The sequence below is a fragment of the Malaclemys terrapin genome, chromosome 2 (genome assembly GCF_027887155.1).
Source record: "Malaclemys terrapin pileata isolate rMalTer1 chromosome 2, rMalTer1.hap1, whole genome shotgun sequence".
In the NCBI taxonomy this organism is placed as follows: Eukaryota; Metazoa; Chordata; order Testudines; family Emydidae; genus Malaclemys; species Malaclemys terrapin.
Window position 1 is genome coordinate 59,485,885 of NC_071506.1, and position 22,863 is coordinate 59,508,747.

General features: G+C 43.6%; 1 protein-coding gene across 2 annotated transcripts in view; it reads right to left on the reverse strand.

Annotated features, from left to right (window-relative positions):
* Positions 1-22,863, reverse strand: part of PREX2 (phosphatidylinositol-3,4,5-trisphosphate dependent Rac exchange factor 2) — a 280,651-nt gene that overhangs the window by 11,420 nt on the left and 246,368 nt on the right. For both annotated transcript variants that reach the window (XM_054020338.1, XM_054020337.1), the window contains exon 38: positions 10,782-10,884. In XM_054020338.1, the coding sequence (XP_053876313.1) occupies positions 10,782-10,884 (103 nt within the window). The remainder of the gene's footprint in view (positions 1-10,781; positions 10,885-22,863) is intronic.

Below are 22,863 nucleotides of genomic sequence, written 5' to 3' on the forward strand. Positions count from 1 at the left end.
AGAAATAATTTGCTTTTTATTTTTTCTGCACATCTGATATTTTTAAACCAATAACAATCTGCATGTTGAAATTGCTAGTCCCATATTGGAGTAACAGATAGCACAGTTAAAGAGCATTAGAACTCTTTGCTCTGTGAACCAATAGTGCCTGGGCACTCATGGAAGATGGCCCTTATCTTTGGGTAGAGAAAGTTCCAGCACCAGATCTGTAAATTGATTTATGAAGCGGTATTTCTATTGTTGTTAGAAAAAAAAAAAGACAGACCCACTCTGCCAGGACACTTGCATAAGAACGGCCATACTGAGTCAGACCAAAGGTCCATCTAGCCCAGTATCCACTCTTCCAACAGTGGCCAATGCCAGGTGCTTCAGAGGGAATGCATAGAACAGGAAATCATCAAGTAATCCATCCCCTGTCATCCACTCCCAGCTTCTGGCAATCAGAGGCTAGGGGACACTCAAAGTATGGTGTTACATCCCGAATAATCTGGCTAATAGCCACTGATGGATCTATCAACAGCTCAGCTCCCCTAACTATTACACATTCCAGGCATTTGGGAAGTTATTCTTCATTAATACGATTGAGGTCCCTGTTAAGGTTTTGTATTAGAATTCAATCTTGACAATTTGGAGTACATATTGCTTTTGGGGATGTGATAGGAGATGAAAATGAAAGCTTTATGGAGTGTTTGAGTGTGTTATTAACACAGCTGTAGGCAATATGAATGTGGAAAGGAATGCACATGTCTTTCTCCTTAACTTTTTTCCATGCTTTTAAGGTTTTGGGTGGGTGGGTTGTGTCCTTAACAGCCATTAAATATAGTTTTTTTGTTTGTTAATTTTCTAGTTTTTAATACAAAAACTATTTCAGTGGATAGTGCCCCAAAAGTCATGGAGAAAGGAAACTGTACCTGCCTGGGAATCAGAGGAATAAACCACGCTGCTGAAGCCATTCAACTATGTTGACCCTCCTGAAGGGTATGAGAGGCTATGATGTATCTCAGTAAATTCTTCATGTCTAAAATATTTCGTCCCCATTTAACAGTTACTGAAAGCAAGTACTTTCAAGAGCAACCCTCCATATTTAGCAGTGATCAGGGCCGGCTCTGGCTTTTTTGCCGCCCCAGGGAGGAGGGGCTCCGCTCTCCCCGGCAGCCAGAGCGCCGGGAGGAGGGCGGCGAGCCCGCCGCGGCTCTGCTGTCCCCAACCGGCCGGAGCACCGGGGGAGGGCGGCAATCTCGGCCGGGGCCCTGCTCTCCCCGACCGGCCGGAGCGCCGGGGGAGGGCGGCGAGCCCGCTGCGGCTCTGCTCTCTGGCCGAAGCGCCGCGCCACCCCCCTCCAGGTGCTGCCCCAAGCACATGCTTGGTGGGCTGGTGCCTGGAGCCGGCCCTGCAGTGACAACATAATTGTCAGCTGAAGGGAAACTCTGTGAAGGAATCTGTGTCACCTTTCACTTTCTGAAACATTATATAGTCTCTCATGGACTACTGGACATTGGATACAGCCATGAGGGTCTGCAGCAGTAGGGTGCATACCTGCATTCCAGCATCAAGTCTGTCTTTTGCACTCCTCCTTCCTCTGGGTGCCCCCCCCCCCCCGCAAGTATGAAGCATACACCTCAATGTTCAATCTTGCCAACATGCAACACCTGTAAGTGTGTCAGCTTGTCAACACCAAGAACTGAACCCTTCCAGAGCTAAAAGCACAAGTCCTTACAGCTTGTGCTAGAGAGACAGGCTCTCAAGCAAAGAGCTGTCACAGACTCCTCTCCTCTGTGTATTAGACACATGCAGTGTTGGAGTATTAACACAGTGTGAGAGCGTGATAGGATTTGCATTAGCAAAAACTCCTTTAGTCACCTGTTTTTTTGTGAGTTCTAATTCTGTCAGGAGTAAGCCCAAGTGTTAGACTCTATTATTTGCATTCACAGATTTTCATGCCTGAAGAGTGTAAAAGCAGGTGGTTGTTCAGTAATTTATACATTTAAAATTATTGTAGACTGGATTAACTAATGAAAAGCAGAAGTCACTTAATTTGGATGCATTGGTGGATTCCAACTCATCCCTATAATACTAATTGTAATAAACAGGGCTCTGATCCTCAATTCTTACAGTACAAGCATTTGTGGACTTTGAATTACAAATGACAGGGGAATTACACTGAAAACTGTGTTCCAACGGTACAGCCCAGACAATTAATTATGACATTTGTGTTACATATGAGTATAGCCCTATTCAATTTAATAGGGAAAAAATCCACTTCCTGAGGTTGCCCTATTTAAGCAGGTTTCCTCCATTATCCACTATGGGTGCCCTCGGATGTGTTAGGATTTGTCTACACGGTGCCAGCAAACTCACTATGGGGGTGTGATTTGTAAAGCACTCTAACATGCTGCACTCTGTGTAGATCCTCTTGGTGTGCTCTAAAAGGTACCTAGTTAATATTCAGAGTCTAATCTAACAGTTTGTCTACATGGTGGGTAATGCACACTACAGGAGCGTGATTTCTAAAGCTCACTAACGTGTTGCATATTAATTGGGCCATGTAGACCCTGCTAGTGTGTATTGCAAGTTCCCCTAGTGCATTTTAATATAGTGCTGGTTCCATTATTAAATTATGGTGTGTGCATGTAATATCTGGTTAAAACTAACAAAATAAAATGGAAATAGGAGCCAGATTATATGAAGTAAACTCAAATAACACATATAGCTTTAGGATGAAATTCAGCCCTGTGCAGAATGACTGCACAAGGCCTTTCATACTACTCAAACCCCACTTGCTCTAAATCCTTAATATAGAGTGCAGAGAGCCTTCCACACCCTCTGCATGGTGCTACATTTCACCCTTAGTTTGTGTTTGTATTTTCATAGGCCTGGTCTACACTATGAGTTTAATTCAAATTTAGCAGCGTTAAATCGAATTAACCCTGCACCCGTCCACACAATGAAGCCATTTCTTTCGAAATAAAGGGCTCTTAAAATTGATTTCTGTACTGCTCCCCGACGAGCGGAGTAGCGCCAAAATCGATATTGTCGTTTCGAATTAGGGTTAGTGTGGCCGCAATTCGATGGTATTGGTCTCCAGGAGCTATCCCACAGTGCACCATTGTGACTGCTCTGGACAGCAATCTGAACTCGGATGCACTGGCCAGGTAGACAGGAAAAGCCCCGCAAACATTTGAATTTCATTTCCTGTTTGCCCAGCACAGGAAAGTACAGGTGACCACAGAGAACTCATCAGCACAGGTAACCATGCAGGCCGATAATCGAAAAAGAGCACCAGCATGGACCATACGGGAGGTACTGGATCTGATCGCTATATGGGGAGAGGATTCAGTGCTAGCAGAACTTTGTTCGAAAAGACGAAATGCCAAAACTTTTGAAAAAATCTCCAAGGGCATGATGGAGAGAGGCCACAATAGGGACTCAGAGCAGTGCCGCGTGAAAGTCAAGGAGCTCAGACAAGCCTATCAGAAAACAAAGGAGGCAAACAGTCGCTCTGGGTCAGAGCCACAGACATGCTGCTTCTATGCTGAGCTGCATGCAATTCTAGGGGGGGCCGCAACCACTACCCCACCTCTGACCGTGGATTCCGAGGTGGGGGTAATCTCATCAGCCACACCTGAGGATTCTGTGGACGGGGAAGAGGAGGAGGAGGAGGAGGACGACGAGCTTGCGGAGAGCACACAGCACTCCGTTCTCCCCAACAGCCAGGATATTTTTCTCAGCCTGACTGAAGTACCCTCCCAAGCCAGTACCCAAGACCATGACCCCATGGAAGGGACCTCAGGTGAGTTTATCTTTTAAAATATAAAACATGGTTTAAAAGCAAGCATTTTTTAATGATTAATTTGCCCTGAGGACTTGGGATGCATTCGTGGCTAGTACAGCTACTGGAAAAGTCTGTTAATGTGTCTGGGGATGGAGCGGAAATCCTCCAGGGACATCTCCATGAAGCTCTCCTGGAGGTACTCCAAAAGCCTTTGCAGAAGGTTTCTGGGCAGTGCAGCCTTATTCCGTCCTCCATGGTACGACACTTGACCACGCCATGCTAGTAGCAAGTAATCTGGTATCATTGCATGACAAAGCCTGGCAGCGTATGGTCCCGGTGTTTGCTGGCATTCAAGCAACATCCATTCTTTATCTCGCTGTGTAATCCTCAGGAGAGTGATATCGCTCATGGTAACCTGGTTGAAATACAGGAATTTAATTAAGGGGACAGAGGTGGCCCTTCCTACTGGGCTGTTTGCCTGTGGCTGAAAAGAAATCCTTCCCTGTAGTAAGCCAAGCGTGGGGGGGGGGAGGGGATTGGCGCTGAGCTTTTCACGTGTGGCTAGCAGGGATCTTCCCTGATACCAGCCACATGGTGGGGGAGGGATAAAGCGATCGTCCCAGAGAATTGGATGGGAGGGGTTAGTTTGTTTTCTGCTGCTGAAGGTTAACGGGAAAACCGCAGCACTCAATGAGCTTTGCTTGGTATGTGGGAAAGGAGGGCGCAGAAGCCGAAAGACAATGGCTTACCATGGCCGCATGCAAGCCGAATTCTGTTGCCTGGACCTGCGTCTGTGATCTCTAGCAGCAAAGCCACAGGCACTCAATATTAAGAGGCAAAATGCGACCTTGCACAGAAATCACATGTGCTATGTAATGTGAATAGTGTTGTTCACCGTGAAAGAGTACAAGCATTGTTCTGTAAAATGTATCTTTTTAAAAAATTCTCTCCTTTTTTCCCTCCCTCTAGCAGCTGCAAATTTTTCAAGCCTCCCTCCTCCGTCCTGAAGGCTATCTCACATAAGGTGTCAGAAAAAGAGGACGCAAGACGAGATGTTCGCAGAAATCATGGAATCCACCCACAATGAAAGAGCTCATCTGAATGAGTGGAAGGACACGGTTTCAAAGTATAGGAAAGATGCCAGTGAACGTGAGGACAGGAGGGACCAACGTGAGGGCATGAGGGACCAACGTGAGGAGAGAAGAGACGCTCGAGATGAGAGGTGGGGCAGGAAGATCAGAGGAGGCAGGATGCAATGCTGGGGCTGCTGTGTGAGCAAACAGACATGCTCTGGCGTCTGGTGGAGCTTCAGGAACGGCAGCAGGATCACAGACTGCCGCTGCAGCCCCTGTATAATGCCCCCTCTCCCCTCACTATGTTCCATAGCCTCCTCACCCAGATGTGTAAGAACGGGGGGGGGGGAGGGAGGGAGAGGAAGGCTCTGTACACCCTCCCATTCCACCCCAGTGGACAGCCCAAGCAAAAGGCTGTCATTATTTTAACCTTTTTTTAGTGGCCTTTTCCTTCCCTCCCAAACCCCACCCAGGCTACCTTCTCAGTTCTCTCCCTCTTTTTATAATCAATTAATAAAGAATACATGATTTTTAAATGATAGTGACTTTATTTCCTTTGAAAGCAAGCTGTGATCGAAGGGAGAGGGTGGGTTGCCTACAGAGAATGAGTCAATAAAGGGGGCGGGCTTTCATCAAGGAGAAACAAACAGAACTTTCACACGGTAGCCTGGCCAGTCATGAAACTGGTTTTCAAAGCTTCTCTGATGCGTCGCACTTCCTGGTGTGCTCTTCTAATCGCCCTGGTGTCTGGCTGCGCGTAATCAGCAGCCAGGCGATTTGCCTCAGCCTCCCACCCCACCATAAAGGTCTCCCCCTTACTCTCACAGAGATTGTGGAGCACACAGCAAGCAGCAATAACAATGGGGATATTGATTTGGCTGAGGTCTGAGCGAGACAGTAAAGTGCGCCAGCGACCTTTTAAACGGCCAAATGCACATTCCATCACCATTCTGCACTTGCTCAGCCTGTAGTTGAACAGCTCCTGACTCCTGTCCAGGCTGCCTGTGTATGGCTTCATGAGCCATGGCATTAAGGGGTAGGCTGGGTCCCCAAGGATAACTATAGGTATTTCAACATCCCCAATGGTTACTTTCTGGTCCAGGAAGTAAGTCCCTTGCTGCAGCCGTTTAAACAGAGTAGTGTTCCTGAAGACGCGAGCGTCATGAACCCTTCCTGGCCAGCCCACGTTGATGTTGGTGAAACGTCCCCTGTGATCCACCAGTGCTTGTAGCACCATTGAAAAGTAACCCTTGTGGTTTATGTACTGGGTACCCTGGTGCTCTGGTGCCAAGATAGGTATATGGGTTCCATCTATCGCCCCACCACAGTTAGGGAATCCCATTGCAGCAAAGCCATCCACTATGGCCTGCACATTTCCCAGAGTCATTACCTTTTGTAGCAGCAGCTCAATGATTGCTTTAGCTACTTGCATGACAGTAGCCCCCACAGTAGATTTGCCCACTCCAAATTGATTCCTTACTGCCTGGCGTATCTGCCTGGCGTTGCAAGCTTCCACAGGGCTATCGCCACTCGCTTCTCAACTGTGAGGGCTGCTCTCATCCTGGTATTCTGGCGCTTCAAGGCAGGGGAAAGCAAGTCACAAAGTTCCATGAAAGTGCCCTTACGCATGCGAAAGTTTCGCAGCCACTGGGAATCGTCCCACACCTGCAACACTATGCGGTCCCACCAGTCTGTGCTTGTTTCCTGGGCCCAGAATCGGCGTTCCATGGATAGAACCTGCCCCATCAACAACATGATCTCCAAAGCGCCAGGACCCATGGTTTGAGAGAAGTCTGTGTCCATGTCCTCATCCTCATCACTCTCGTCGCTGCACTGCCGTCGCCGCCTCCTCCTCGCCTCATTTTTCTGGTCCTGGTTTAGCATAAACTGAACGATAATGCGTGAGGTGTTTACAATGTTCATGACTGCTGTCTTGAGCTGAGCGGGCTCCATGCTTGCCGTGGTATGGCGTCTGCTGTGTTCACCCAGGAAAAAAAGCGCGAAACAGTTGTCTGCCGTTGCTTTCATGGAGGGAGGGGTGAGGTTGTACCCAGAACAACCTGCGACAATGTTTTTTGCCCCATCAGGCACTGGGATCTCAACCCAGAATTCCAATGGGCGGGGGAGACTGCGGGAACTATGGGATAGCTATGGGATAACTACCCACAGTGCAACGCTCCGAAAATCGACGCTAGCCCCGGTACATGGACGCACACCGCCGAATTAATGTGCTTAGTGTGGCCGCATACATTCGACTTTATACAATCTGTTTCCAAAATTCGAATTCTGTAAATTCGGATTAATCCCGTAGTGTAGACATATCCTTAGTTTGAGTTGAATTACAAGATTCTCTGAAGATACATTAAATGGCAGAGGGTATATTGTACCCACTATGTAACTAAAACATTTATGAATATCTGACTAGAATACTTGTATAGTGTATGTATTTAAAACAATTATTCTTGTTCCCCTCCCCCTCAAAAAATCTAGTGTCTTGCTAAATCTACAGTAGCTCCTCACTGAAAGTCATCCCGGTTAACATTATTTCGTTATTAGGTTGCTGATCTATAGAGAATATTCTCATTTAAAGTCGCACAATATTCCATTATAAGGTTGTTTGGCTTGCCCCACTCTGCCCGCCCGGCATTCCAGCCGGGAAGTGGGCAAGCCCCCAACCCCACTTCCCAGCAGGAGTGCTAGGTGGGCAGAATGGGGCAAGTCCCAATGCCCCTTCCAGCTATGCCCGTGCCTCAACCACGCTTCACAATCCTCATTGGTGAGTACAGTATTAAATGGTTTGTTTAAAATTATTTAAAACATATACTGTATATGTATATAATGTCTTTTGTCTGGCAAATTTTTTTTTCTGGAACCCAACCTTCTCTATTTACATTAATTCTTATGGGGAAATTGGATTCGTTTAACATTGTTTCACTTAAAGTCACATTTTTCAGGAACATAACTACAACGTTAAGTGAGGAGTTACTGTACTCATTATTTCCTCCAAAATATTTATTCATTTCCCTCCATCATGTGAATTCATTTCTTCCCATCCCTATCATTAAAAAGCTTTTTTAGGTCTTGGTCATCTCTCATTACACTATTGTAGCCAATCTTTCTTTCAGTAGATTACCTTTTACCTTGTCCTCCTCCAGCCTATTAGAAAAACAGCGGTACAGCCATGCCGGAGGAATAGCCTGCATTGGGCACTGGCTCCTGTGAGTGGTGGCCTGACATGCTGCTGCTTTCACCGTTGTGGTTCCCAGTAGAGCCCTCGAGCTCTGCGGATACCGATTCATATCCATGGATATCCGCATACATGATATGTGGAGGGCTTTAACCATCATGATCATCTAATCTGACCTCCTGCACATTGTAGCCCACAGAACATCACCCACTCACTCCTGTAATAGACCCCTAACCTGTGGCCGAGTTACTGAAGCCCTCAAATCATGGTTTAAAGACGTCAAGTTTCCCATCTTTTCATGTGCTGTGTATTTATTCCTGCTTACTCTATTTTCCACTCCATGCAGCTGATGAAGTGGGTTATATCCCATGAAAGCTTATGCCCAAATAAATGTGGCACCTTAGAGACTAACAAAAGACTCCTCATTGTTTTTCGAGAATTAACAATTTATACTAGTTTAAACCTGCAAGTGATCCATGCCCCATGCTGCAGAGCAGGGGTTCTCAACCTTTTTCTTTCTGAGCCCCCCTCCCCGCACCAACATGCTAGAGAAATTCCACGGCCCAGCTGTGCCACAGCAACTGTTTTTCTGTGTATAAAAGCCAGGGCCAGCATTAGAGGATAGCAAACAGGGCAACTGCCCTGGGTCCCACACCACAGGGGGCACCACAAAGCTTAGTTGCTCAGTCTTCGGCTTCAGCCCCAGGTGGTGGGGCGCAGTGCCCCATGCTGCAGTCCTGTGTGGCAGGGCTTCGGCTTTCTGCCCTGCATTCTAGGGTTTGGTGGACCCGCTGAAACATGCTTTGGCCCCCAGGGGGCCCCGGACCCCTGGTTAAGAACCACTAGTGCAGAGGAAGGCAAAATTCCCCCAGGGTCTCTGCCAATCATAGAATCATAGGAGATTAGGGTTGGAAGAGACTTCAGGACGTCATCTAGTCCAACCCCCTGCTCAAAGCAGGACCAACCTCAACTAAATCACCCCAGCTAGGGCTTTGTCAAGCCTGACTTTAAAAACCTCTATGGATGGAGATTGCACCACCTTCCTAGGTAACCCATTCCAGTGCTTCAACACCCTCCTAGTGAAATAGTTTTTCCTAATATCCAACCTAGACCTCCCCAACTGCAACTTTAGACCATTGCTCCTTGTTCTGTCATCTGCCACCACTGAGAACAGCCTAGCTCCATCCTTTTTGGAACCCCCCTTCAGGTAGTTGAAGGCTGCTATCAAATCCTCCCTCACTCTTTTCTGCAGACTAAATAAGACCAGTTCCCTCAGCCTCTCCTCATAAGTCATGTGCCCCAGTCCCCTAATCATTTTCGCTGGACTGTCTCCAATTTGTCCACATCCTTTCTATAGTATGAGGCCCAAAACTGGATGAAATACTCCAGATGTGGCCTCACTAATGCTGAATAGAGGGGAATAATCACATCCCTCGATCTGCTGGCAATGATCCTACAAATGCAGCCCAATATACTGTAAGCAAGAAGGGCACACTGTTGACTCATATCCAGCTTCTCGTCCACTGTAATCCCTAGGTCCTTTTCTGCAGAACTGCTGCTTAGCCAATCTGCCAATTGCCAATCTGACCCGTGGGAAAATTCCTTCCCTATCCCAAATATAGCAATCAGTTTGACCCTAAGCATGTGGGCAAGACTCACCAGGTAAAGAATTTTCTGCAGTAACCCAGAGCCCTCCCCATCTAGTGTTCTGTCTCTGGCTATTGGCTATCATATCTCCCCTCAGCCTTTTTTTGGTTAGGCTAAATAAGCCAAGCTCTTTAAGTCATCTCTAATAAGGTAGATTTTCCATTCTTTGGATCATCCTAGTAGCCCTTCTCTGCACCTGTTCCAGTTTGAATTCATCTTTCTTAAACATGGGAGACCAGAATTGCACACAGTATTCCAGAAGAAGTCTCAAGTGCCTTGTATATTTGTACTAGCACTTTCCTGTCTCTACTGGAAATACCTCACCAGATGCACCCTAGGACTGCATTATTCTTTTTCATGGCCACATCACATTGACAGCTTATAGTCATCCTGTGATCAACCAATACACCCAAGTCTTTCTCCTCCTCTGTCTCTTCAAACTGATAAGTCCCCAGCATATGGCAAAAATTCTATTGTTATTAGTCCCTAAATGCATTACCTTGCACTGTGCACTATTAAATTTCATCCCATTTCTATTACTCCCATTTACAAGGTCATCCAGATTTTCTTGTATGATATTCTGGTCCTCCTCCATATTGGCTATACCTCCCAATTTTGTGTCATCCACAAATTTTATTAGCACACTTTGTGCCAAGGTCAGTAGTAAAAATGTTAAATAAGATTGGTCCCAAGACCGATTCCTGAGGAACTCCACTAGTAACCTCCTTTCAGCCTGACAGTTCAGCTTTTAGTATGATCCATTGTAGTCTCCCCTTTAACTAGATCCTTATCCACCTTTCAATTCTCATATTAATCCCCATCTTCTCCAATTTAACGAATAATTTCCCATGTGGAACTGTATCAAATGCCTCACTGAAATCCAGGTAAGATTAGATCTACTGCATTTCCTTTGTCTAAAAAAAGTCAGACCATTCTCAAATTATCTTGTAACTAATTTAAAGAGACAGCTAGTTTTTGGATATTATAATTATCTAAGTCACTATCGCTCTTGAGAAAAATGACTAGTTAATTCATTTTTTGGCTGAACACATGACATTCCTATAGAGAAATGTTAACATTCTGAAGTATAAGGCTGGCCTACCTGTTTGCGCATCACATCTGTAGCTTGCATAATATAGCGAGGAGGTAGTCCATGGCTCCGAGCAAGAATTATAGCCTGCTCCAGAGTGACACTCAGAGTGCAGCTGCAGTGAGAGAAAGAATTAAGTCAGGTATCTGTTGTTATTACATCTCCTAAACAGTTACTGGTTGCTCAAAGAGTATAGATCAGAATCCAAAATCATATATCTAAGTTATTATATAGACAGAAATGTTCCTTAAAAACCTGCAGAAAGCAACACAAATGTACAATGATACAGCTACATACTAGCGCAGGCAAGAAACCCACTCATCCTGGAAGTTACTTAAGAACATAAGAATGGCCCTACTGGGTCAGACCAAAGGTCCATCTAGCCCAGTATCCTGCCCTCTGACAGTGGTCAGTGCCAGGTGTCCCAGAGAGAATAAACAGAACAGGCAATCACCAAGTGATCAACCCCCTATTGCTTATTCCCAGCTTCTGGCAAACAGAGGCCAGGGACACCATTCCTGCCCATCCTGGCTAATAGCCATTGATAGACCTATCCTCCATGAATTTATCTAGTTCTTTTTTGAACCCTGTTATAGTCTTGGCCTTCACAACATCCTCTGGCAAGGAATTCCACATGTTGACTGTGTATTGTGTGAAAAAAACACTTCCTTATGTTTGTTTTAAACCTGCTGCCTATTAATTTCATTTGGTGACCCCTAGTTCTTGTGTTATGAGAAGTAGTAAACAACATTTCCTTATCTACTTTCTCTACACCAGTCATGATTTTATAGACCTCAATCATATCTCCCCTTAGCCGTCTCTTTTCCAATCTGAAAAGTCCTAGTCTTATTAATCTCTCCTCACACGGAAGCCGTTCCATACCCCTGATAATTTTTGTTGCCCTTTTCTGAACCTTTTCTAATTCTAATATATCTTTTTTGAGATGGGGCGACCACATCTGCACACATTATTCATGATGTGGGCATATCATGGATTTATATAGAGGCAACATGATATTTTCTGTCCTATTATCTATTCCTTTCTTAATTATTCCCAGCATTCTGTTTGCTTTTTTGACTGCTGCTGCACATTGAGTGGATGTTTTCAGAGAACTATCCATAATGACTCCAAGATCTCTTTCTTGAGCGGTAACAGCTAATTTAGACTCCTTCATTTTATATGTACATTTGGGATTATGCCTTCCAATGTGCATTACTTTACATTTATCAACATTAAATTTCATCTGCCATTTTGTTGCCCAGTCACCCAGTTTTGAGAGATCCTTTTGTAGCTCTTCGTAGTCTCCCTGGATCTTAACTATCTTTAGTAATTTTGTATCGTCTGCAAATTTTGCCACCTCACTGTTTACCCCTTTTTCCAGATCATTTATGAATATGTTCAATAGGACTGGTGGGGGGACACCACTATTTACCTCTCCATTCTGAAAACTGACCATTTATACCTACCCTTTGTTTCCTATCTTTTAACCAGTTACCAATCCATGAGAGCACCTTTCCTCTTATCCTGTGGCAGCTTACTTTGCATAAGAGCCTTTGGGGAGGGACCTTGTCAAAGGCTTTCTGAAAAGCTAAGTACACTATATCCACTCTATCCCCTTGGTCCACATGCTTGTTGACCCCCCTCAAATAATTCTAGTAGATTGGTGAGGCATGATTTCCCTCCACTAAAAACATGCTGATTCTTCCTCAACAAATTATGTTCATTTATATGTGTGACAATATTGTTCTTTATTATAGTTTCAACCAGTTTGCCCAGTACTGAAGTTAGGCTTACAGGCCTGTAATTGCCGGGATCACCTCTGTAGCCCTTTTTAAAAATTGGCGTCACATTAGCTATCCTCCAGTCATCTGGTACAGAAGCTGATTTAAATGATAGGTTACAGACTACAGTTAATAGTTCTGCAATTTCAGATTTGAGTTCCTTCAGAACTCTTGGGTGAATACCATCTGGTCCTGGTGACTTAGATCTGTCACCTAAAAAGAATGGCTCAGGTTTGGGAACTCCCTCACATCCTCAGCCGTGAAGACCAATGCAAAGAATTCATTTATTTTCTCCGCAATGGCCTTATCGTCCTTGAGTGCGCCTTTAGCATCTCCATTGTCCAGTGGCCCCCTGGTTGTTTAGCAGGCTTCCTGCTTTTGATGTACTTAAAAAAAATTTGCTATTACTTTTTGAGTCTTTGGCTAACTGTTCCTCAAACTCTTTTTTGGCCTTCCTAATTGTATTTTTACACTTCATTTGCCAGTGTTTATCCGCCTTTCTATTTTCCTCACTAGGATTTAACTTCCACTTTTTAAAGAATGCCTTTTTGCCTCTCACTGCTTGTTTTACTTTGTTGTTTAGCCACGGTGGCACTTTTTTGGTTCTCTTACTATGTTTTTTAATTTGGGGTATACATTTAAGTTGAGCCTCTATTATGGTGTCTTTAAAAAGTTTCCATGCAGCTTGCAGAGATTTCACTTTTGGCACTGTACCCTTTAATTTCTGTTTAACTAACCTCCTCATTTTTGTGTAGTTCCCCTTTCTGAAATTAAATGCTACAGTGTTGGGCTGGCATGGTGTTTTTCCTGCCAGAGGGATATTAAATTTAATTATATTATGGTCACTATTACCAAGCAGTTTAGCTATATTCACCTCTTGGACCAGATCCTGTGCTCCACTTAGGACTAAATCAAGAATTGTCTCTCCTCTGGTGGGTTCCGGGACCAGCTGCTCCAAGAAGCAGTCATTTAAGGTGTCAAGCAACTTTATCTCTGCATCCCGTCCTGAGGTGATATGTACCCAGTCAATATGGAGATAATTGAAATCCCCATTATTATTATTATTGAGTTTTTTATTTTAATAGCCTCTCTAATCTCCCTGAGCATTTCACAGTCATTATCACCATCCTGGTCAGATGGTTGCTAATATATCCCCACTGCTATATTCTTATTATTAGAGCATGGAATTTTTAACCATAGAGATTCTATGGTACAGTTTGATTCATTTATGATTTTTACTTCATTTGATTCTACGCTTTCTTTCACATATAGTGCTATTCCCCAACCAGCACGACCTCTTCTGTCCTTCCAATATATTTTGTACCCTAGTATTACTGTATCCCATTGATTATCCTCATTCCATCAAGTTTCTGTGATGCCTATTATATCAATATCCTCATTTAATACCAGGCACTCTAGTTCACCCATTTTATTCTTTAGACTTCTAGCGTTGGTATATAAGCACTTTAAAAACTTGTCTCCTTTAAGCTGTCTGCCATTACACAATGTAACTGAATGGAACTCTTTTTTATTTGACTGTTTCTGATCAGACCCTGCCTGTATTTTATCATTTTCCATCCTCTCGTCCTCACTAGAACAGAGAGATTCTCTATTAATAGATCTTCCTCTAAGGGATGTCCGAACCATGTGCTCCTCCACACTGGTCGGCTTTCCCCCAGCCCTTAGTTTAGAATCTGCTTTATGACCTTTTTAATGTTAAGGGCCAGCAATCTGGTTCCATTTTGGTTTAGGTGGAGCTCATACTTCCTGTATAGGCTCCCCCTTTCCCAAAAGTTTCCCCAATTCCTAATAATTGAACCCCCTCCTTCCTACACCATCATCTCATCCATGCATTGAGACCCTGCAGTTTTGCCTGTCTGTCTGGTTCTGCGCGTGGAACTGGGAGCATTTCAGAGAATGCTACCATGGAGGTCTTGGATTTCAATCTCTTACCTAGCAGCCTAAATTTGGCCTCCAGGACCTCTCTCCTATCAGGGCCGGCGCTTCCACTAGGCGACCCTAGGCGGTCACCTAGGGTGGCAAGATTTGGGGGGGCGGCATTTTGCCTCCCTCAGTGGCAATTCGGTGGCAGGGGGTCCTTCCGCTCCAAGTCTTCGGCGGCAGGTCCTTCACTCGCTCTGGGACCCATCGCCGAAGTGCCCCGAAGATGCGGAGCAGAAGGACACCCGCCGCCGAATGCTCAGAGGAGGATCGCTGCTGCCTAGAGCGGCAAAAACCCTGGCGCTGCTCTCGTCTCCTATCCTTCCCTATGTCATTGGTACCTACATGTACCACGACCACTGGCTCCTCCCCAGCACTACACATAAGTCCATCTAGCTGTCTCGAGAGATCTGCAACCTTCGCACCAGGAAGGCAAGGCACCATGCAGTTCTCCCTGTTATCGCAAACCCAGCTATCTATGTTTCTAACGATCAAATTGGATAATACTAATATCTGTCTCTTTCTAATAGTTGGAGTTCCCTCCCCTGGAGAGGTATCCTCAGTGCGAGAGGATACCACATCATCATCTGGAAGGAAGGTCCCAACTATGGGATTGTTTCACTCTGTTCCAATAAGATGCTCTCCTTTGCTGGGACTTTCATCCTCCTCAACAGCACAGAGGCTGTCAGACAGGGGGTGGGACCATTCTACTGTGTCCCGGAAAGTCTCATCTATGTACCTCTCTGTCTCCCTTAGCTCCTCCAGCTCAGACACCCTGGCCTTCAAAGCCTTTACGCAATCTTTGAGGGCCAGGAGCTCCTTGTACCAAATGCACGCATACGCCACCTGCCCATAGGACATGTCTACACTATAAACTTAAGTCGACCTATATTAGGTACAGTAATTACTGTGGTGGTTCATGTCCACACTGCCCTTCTTCTGTCAGTGGTGTGCATCCTCACCAGGAGTGCTTCCACCAACTTAAGAGGGGCAGTGTGGGGGGGCTGAAAGTTAGGGCTCTCAGATCCATGGGTAGCTCTCCACCAGGAGCCCAGCTGTCCTCCCTCCCCCCTGGCTCCCTGCTTCCCACTGGGAATGGGGCAGCTGACCTGACACGCACAGATCTCCTTGTCCAGAGACTGGCTGCCCTCCGCCCCCTCCCCCCTGGGCTCTCCACTCCCCACCGGAGCACAGCAACCAACCAGACTCTGGGCACATAGCTCCCAGCTGAGGGCAGCCAGGGTTCCGGCAGGGAGATCCACATCTGGTGTCCGGTCAGCTGTGGCATTCTCGGCAGGGAGCCGAGAAGCCTGGTGCAGTTGCCCCATTCCCAGTGGGGAGTGGAGAGCTCTGCAGAGGCAGAGGCAAGCTGGGCTCCCAGCGGGGAGATCTGTGCCCAGAATCTGGTCAGCTACCTGGTGGGGAGCTGAGAGCCCTGGCGGCAGCCCGGATTGGAGTGGGGAGCCAGGGTGATAGCCTGGTTGGGAGCGGGGACCCCGGGTGGGACAGCAGTGCTCCCCAGGGGGGACCCTTGAGTCAGCCTGAGACGGGAACGCGGGTGGAAGCCCAGCTTAGAACAGAGATCAGGCAGCAGTCTGGCTGTGGAGCCTGAAGCTGACTTTCTTATCACTTTCATGTCTCCAGGAGAGCTATGAAATTGACAAGAATGAGAGCCAATAGCTGTAAGTAATGCAGTGTCTACTGGGACATTGTCACCTTAACTACACTGACATAAGCTCTATGCCTCTCATGGATGTGGAGTTATTATGCTGATGTAGTAGGGCACTTACATCAACAGGAGCAAGGCTGTAATGTATACACTGACTTAATAGACATAAGTTCTACGTAAGCTGCCTTATGTCAACCTAATGCTGTAGTGTAGACCAGGCCCCTCCTGTGTGCAAAATAGACCTATTTTTGGACACATTACAATGAGAGGGAACACTGAACAGTTTACAGCTTTGATACATGTAATTGCAAAGTTTAACAATTCTTTTGGCCAATGTAATTTCTAAAAGTGCTTTGATGTTATTTAATCTATGCAACTTCAGAGAGATTTTTTCACTTCATTAAGGAGAGGAGGACTTGGCCCTTAACTACAACTGGAGGCAACACTTTCCAAGTTTTTTTTCTTTCATTTAAAATTAGCAGCCATGGTGATATCAAACTTCACTATTAGCTGTATCTGTACAGTACCCCTAAAAAAGACTGAGGGACACTACATAGTTTTCATAAATTAAATTTATCAGCCCTGATCCTCCAATCTGTTCAGTGGAGTTACAATGGCACAGAGCTAATGTCAAATGGGGAGACTGAGACCGAAAAGTGTGTGGCCCAGAGCAAGTCACTTCAGTGAGTCAGGGACTCCCAGCTTTGTGCTCATTCTTCCAGACCACACTGCCCAGTACATTTTTGGGAAGATGTCTTCAGTTTTGGGCCTCAATTCTTCTCTAGTTCAATCAAATGACAAAAACCTCAATGACTCGAGTGGGAGCAGGATCAAGTCCTTTGCTACCTTATTCCTCATTTGACAACCACGGGGAGTACATTTCAGAGTGAAAAGTCCTGCCCTGAATCCATTCTGGCACCAGCACCAGACAAAAAACTAGGGACAATCAGCTTGGACACACTGGCTGACCTCATCTATTATGGTGAGACAAGGGTGGAAAGATGGTTTCTCAGATAGCCAGGACAACAGCCACACAGGGCTTAGCAAATCGAAGTCAACTCCTTGAGCAAAGCCTATGTATTTCTTGGATAATGTAACACATACTGTTTGGCTGCACCACCTAATAGGTAGGTAGCTGCAATCTGCACCAAATGAGTTTCTCAGTAGTCTTTCAGTATACCACCAAACAAAGCACATTGCAGTAATCAAATCTTTGCATCCAGCAAAATGCATATATAAAATGTTTTCTCCTTCATAGACCTTTACAGTGTCTGTTCCCTAATATGTTAAAAAGCTAAAAAAAGAATCCTCAGACACATAATTAAAATTTGTTTTCTATACACCTTTGGTCAAATACTGACCAGAAGATTTTGCATGGCTTGTATTATGCACACTTCCATGGACAATATGTTTCAATCAAATAATCATCCTACTAAGCAGAAGATCTGTAGGAGGAAAAATGTGTGCACGTAGCTGATGCACTCATTTAAAAAAAAGGTGATAAGTTTTAAATACCACTAAGTACATTTATGGACTGTAAAAGTTTCAAAATAATAAGCTTAGAAAGGAGATACTGAATTCAATCTTTTTTTTTATTAATGGATTTTTGTGCACAATTTAGAAACTAAGTGATTTCCTTCAATAATTAAATCAGTTCAATTCCCTAGTTTCTTCTATACACTGACCTCAAAGTTAACATGAAGCAAAAATCTATTGATCTTTGGTGATATATGTCATGATCTTTGATCTTATATGCTTTGGTTTAATATTGCATAACTATACTTTCTAAGTTCTGTTTCTGTTATGAAGAGCCTAATTGTCACAATGAGTAGTAAATTACTCCACAAGCACTCCATTCAATGTAATGAGACTACTCAATGTGGCAGAATCATATCCCAAGTAATTTGTCTTCATAGAGAAATCGTATAACTCCAGTGCATACACTCGAGTACAGTACTTCACATGTCTGTTTATTAAATAATCTATTACGTGAGTATCTGTTACAAGCAGAAGGAAAGGTACCCGATGTATTCCACATGTGAGAAACATAATTCAGTCAGAAATTCCCACATTAAGTTCACCTTGAAGAATTAACTGTGGACAATGATCTGAGATGAAGCTATCCATCATCTGACAAATGCTGAAACAGCAATTCAACTGAGTGCAAGGATACAAAACATCTCCCCTTTCAACAACTAAGTGGTCAAGCAATTAAACCACCAAAGTGAGAAAAGTTAGGACAAACAGAAAATAGCATCATGAAGAACAACAGCTCAGACTACTAAAGAGATAGGTAACTACTGGCGTGTAACCCTGAAGTGTACAGAGTCAAACTGAAGAGCTGACTTGCTTCTATATATCTGCAGCAAAAAAGTAATAATAATTCTAAGAGGTACGTTTTCATCACAGCACGGAGAATTGGCAGTGAAAGCTACCTTAAATAGAATGGGAATGGCACTAACTATCAACATACCTCTCTGAAAATGTAACCGTGCATCTAAGATTGAAAACTAATGCATATAAATATACTCTTTTGATATATTCATTGCTTCTTTTCAAAAAGCACCACTAAGTCTTGTATTTGTTAAAATCTTTGGAACAATGTCATGACTTCATTTTAACAAAGAATTTTATTAAAGTTAAAATTTACGATTGTGCATGATTTAGTTGTATTTGCTCTTGAGACACCAAAATGGCTTTGATGAATGGTTGTCATAAAAATAGAACTGATTTATTCATGTTATTTCTCAAATAATTAATGCATTAGTTCCTTATCAACCAGATAATAATGACTAAGGCTACATTTTAGTCTCAGATATTTTTAGTAAAAATTATGGACAGGTCATGGGCAGTAAACAAAACTTCACGGTCTGTGACCTGTCCATGATTTTTACTAAAAATACTCTTGACTAAAACATGGGTGGGGACACTGCCCGGGGGCCCCGCGGGTACTAGGGGAAGGCAGCCCAGGTGCTGGGGGGAAGGGGCGGGCAGTGGCGCGTGGCCCAGGACCCCTGCTGGTGCTGGAGGAGGGGCAGGCAGCGGTTCCTGGCCAATGGGAGCTGCGAAGCCAGCACTCTGGGTGCAGGCAGTGCACAGAGCTGCCTGGCCACGCCTCCGCCTAGCAGCTGAGCGAGGGGGATGTTGCCACTTCTGGGCAGCCCCCCAGGTAAGCGCCACCCAGAGCCCGCCTCACCCCATCCTGTGCCCCAACCCCCTGCCCTCTCCAACACCCAAACTCTGCTGCCCAAGGCTGCCCCAGCAGCGGCCAGTGCGAATGGCGCAGGGGCTGCCTGAGCTGCCCTTGAGCCAGGTGCACTGACCGCTGTAAAAGTCACGGAAAGGCATGGATTAAGTGACTTCCGTTACAAACTCATAACCTTAATAATGACATAAAATAACTAACTTATTACATATTACCAGCAATAAAGCTGTAATTGCTTTATTTTGGTTGGATAACTAGATAGTTAAATAGACACATTCTGTATGATAGATATTATAAATAAACCATTTAATAATGTTTCACTGAGCTAATTCATTAATAAATCAGTATTTACACTTTGGTACTTTTTCACAATTAGTTAAATTTAATTTTCTGCCAGTCCTGGCATATAATTTACATACCAATATTTGTTTTTATTTCAAATAATTGTTTCATTTTCTGCTTGAATTACATTGCACAAAATTTGTTTTGTGTAGTCAATTTTTTATAAGAAGCACGCTGACTGCCATGAAATGCTGCATATTCCTAACTGCAAAATGTTGCAAGCAAAATCAGCATGGCAGCCAAGTGCTGTAATTAAAAAAAAAAAAAAAATGGAGGGGTGGGAGAAAAAACACAACAAACATCACTAAAAACTACCCACCAAAGATAGGTAAGAGAGCTAGGTATCTCAGCAACAAAATTGTCAAGTAAAATAAAATGAACCAAATGCAAAACTAAACAAATGCACCTTGCATGTTGTTCTGAATGAATATGAAAAGCAGTCAGTTCCAGGTGTAAGGGGTCTGCTCGAAGAATACTCTCCTTGTGGTCTTGAAAAGATTAATACTAGGAACTTACAGCAGGAGTATCCCTGAATATATGGCATAAGGTATTCAGTGGCAAAAGCACTGTTGCCATATAAGGTCAGAATCCAGCAAGGTTGAAGGGTCCCCAAGACCATTCAAAGATCTCTAGGCTATCAGCCACACCCTTGGAATCTTACAGGGAGCCAAAGCAGCTATGCAAACCATAAGAACCACCCAGCTCAAGGGTTAATAAGCAAGATTTATTTAAGGTTATAAAGCAACTCAGAACCATATATAACCACTGTGTGCAACTGGTCCTTCAGCAGAAAAGAGACTAGATAATTCACAAGAAGAAGAAAAAAGCTCTTTTTAGAGTTCACCTAATCCCCACCGTGTCAATGGAAGCAAAAGTCCCAAATCCTCATACCTCAGAGTTTAAATGAACAAAAATCTGTTTCTTTCCTTTCTTCAGGTCAGAGAAACAGAAGCCCCAAATTCTCTTTCCTCAGCATTTAAACAAGACAGACTAACAAATCCCATGCAGGCAGCCTACTTCCCTCAACATAATGTGGCTTTCCAGGTATACCCAGCCCAGAACATCCTCTTTCTACTCTTTTCGTAAGTTCCGGCTGGTTTCCTGCAAAGTTAAGGAAGTTCAATTACTCCTACCCCCTGCCTATTTCTCCTAGTCTCCCAGAAGAGTCCGACACCAGAACCATGGGTCTTCCTGACAATCCTGCCACCCAAGTGGGTGGTATGCCCAGTCATGATGTTTTCTATATAGTTGAACAACAACTTTGCAAACATCTTGTTGATCAAGTCTCCCTTAACAGAAAAGGTTGCATTACCTTTTCAATCATCAATATTCCCCAGCTCTGGGATTCATTTGTTTTTGATTGAATGGCATGTTGCCTGTTTCCCATTTGTTACATTTGTATATATAGACAACATAGCTTTTATAGTGCTCTTACTGAAAAAGATGAAAGATTAAAATAACTCAGAAATGGACTATTCAAAGACAGGTTATTTAATATAATTTGTCACCACATAGGAAAAATCAATTGGTGTTTGTGTACAGCACCATTTGAGCTGCCACTCAGCATGTTACATAGAAACGTTACCTGAGTTAAAGGAATCTAAATAATAAAATCCATTCCCAGTTTTCAATTAGGGTTCTGGCTAGCTTATACTTAGAGCTTCATCATTATTCTAACATCTCTTGAATAGGGATGATGAGATGAAACAAATTGGTGTAATATTTGGCACATCACTTACGGCTGTTGGGGATGTCAAAGTGAATTATATCCTGGTCACACAAATAAAGTATTTGAACAGGATCTACATTTGCTTAGTCTAATTAATTAAAACTCTAAAGCTGCTGCTCAGTGTTAAATTTTATGTCATTATTCTTTTGATAAATTTTGCATAGTTACTATATGCTAACCATTTGACCGCTTTTTAAAATATAGATATTTTAAGCATTTACTTGTTCTGATAAGACTGAAGTTAACTCTTATCCAGGAACTAATTATGCCAATATACTTATTAAATATGGCAGTTAAAATGTTAGCATAAAGTTTTCTTTTTTCTGATCTGAAGTTTTTAAGAGAGTTCTTTATAATTCCTAGTGATTGTACATTAATTTGTATTTATTTATAATAATTATCTAAACAAGTGTACAGTAGACTAGAATCAACCTAAAATGAGAACATTACTTATTAGGATGTATTAAAATAGAGTGTTGACACTCCTGCCTGTGGATCTTGCTCCACTGTTATGTGAAGACATTGCCAGAGCTTTTGTTAGTTTCTAAGCCACACCCTGAAGGGAATGGTCCATGAGAACCATCCTAGAGCCTAGACACATTTAAATATGTTATTCGGGATGATGTAAGCATACGTAAGCATCACGATTTTTAGTCTATGTATAAGAAAGTTTAAATATGCTGGCTGCAATCTTGGTTTAAAAAAAACGCCTTTCATCTCATTTGCTCATGTGCTGAAACTTTACTGAGCATGATTTTTTTTTCTTTCGAGGAGAGGATTGGACCAGTGGTTAGTACAGTTATTAGAAATGAAATAAGCAGGTAAGATAGTAAACCAACCCTCCATTAACAAAAGAAAAAAAATGTAGTTACATGAAATATGGGGGGGGGGGGGAGTTAGCCATTCTGTTTGACACTAGTAGTAGGAAAAATTGAGTCATTATTTTAAAGGAATCCTATGAAGAGATTTTTGAAGAACTTATTATTTCACCCTCCCATTGTGTCTGGTGAGAATATAGCTGTAGCAGGGGGAAAGGGGTTGAAAGCAATGGACATGCTTTGGTTTTAAGAAAATTTCATTAAAATTCCAAAGCAGAAGATAACCTCTAAACAGAGTTAAAATATTATAATTGGTCTAGTGGAGAATTCTGAGACTCATGTTTGGTCCTTTATGGACTTTGTGGTTAAGTTCAATTGCCTCAAGTGTTATTATCATCTTGTAAGCAGAGTCAGGTGCTGATCCATTCATGTTTAGTGCAACATTAGTATTAACTTTTTCAAGATATGTCCAATAATCTTGGTGTCTGAACGCCTCTAATTTCATTATGAAAATACAGTATCTATCAATGCTTCTTTCTGGAAGCTATTGTGTTTGTAGGTAATGCTACTGCATCATGGAATAATCAAGATCTGCCTTGGCAGGTATTT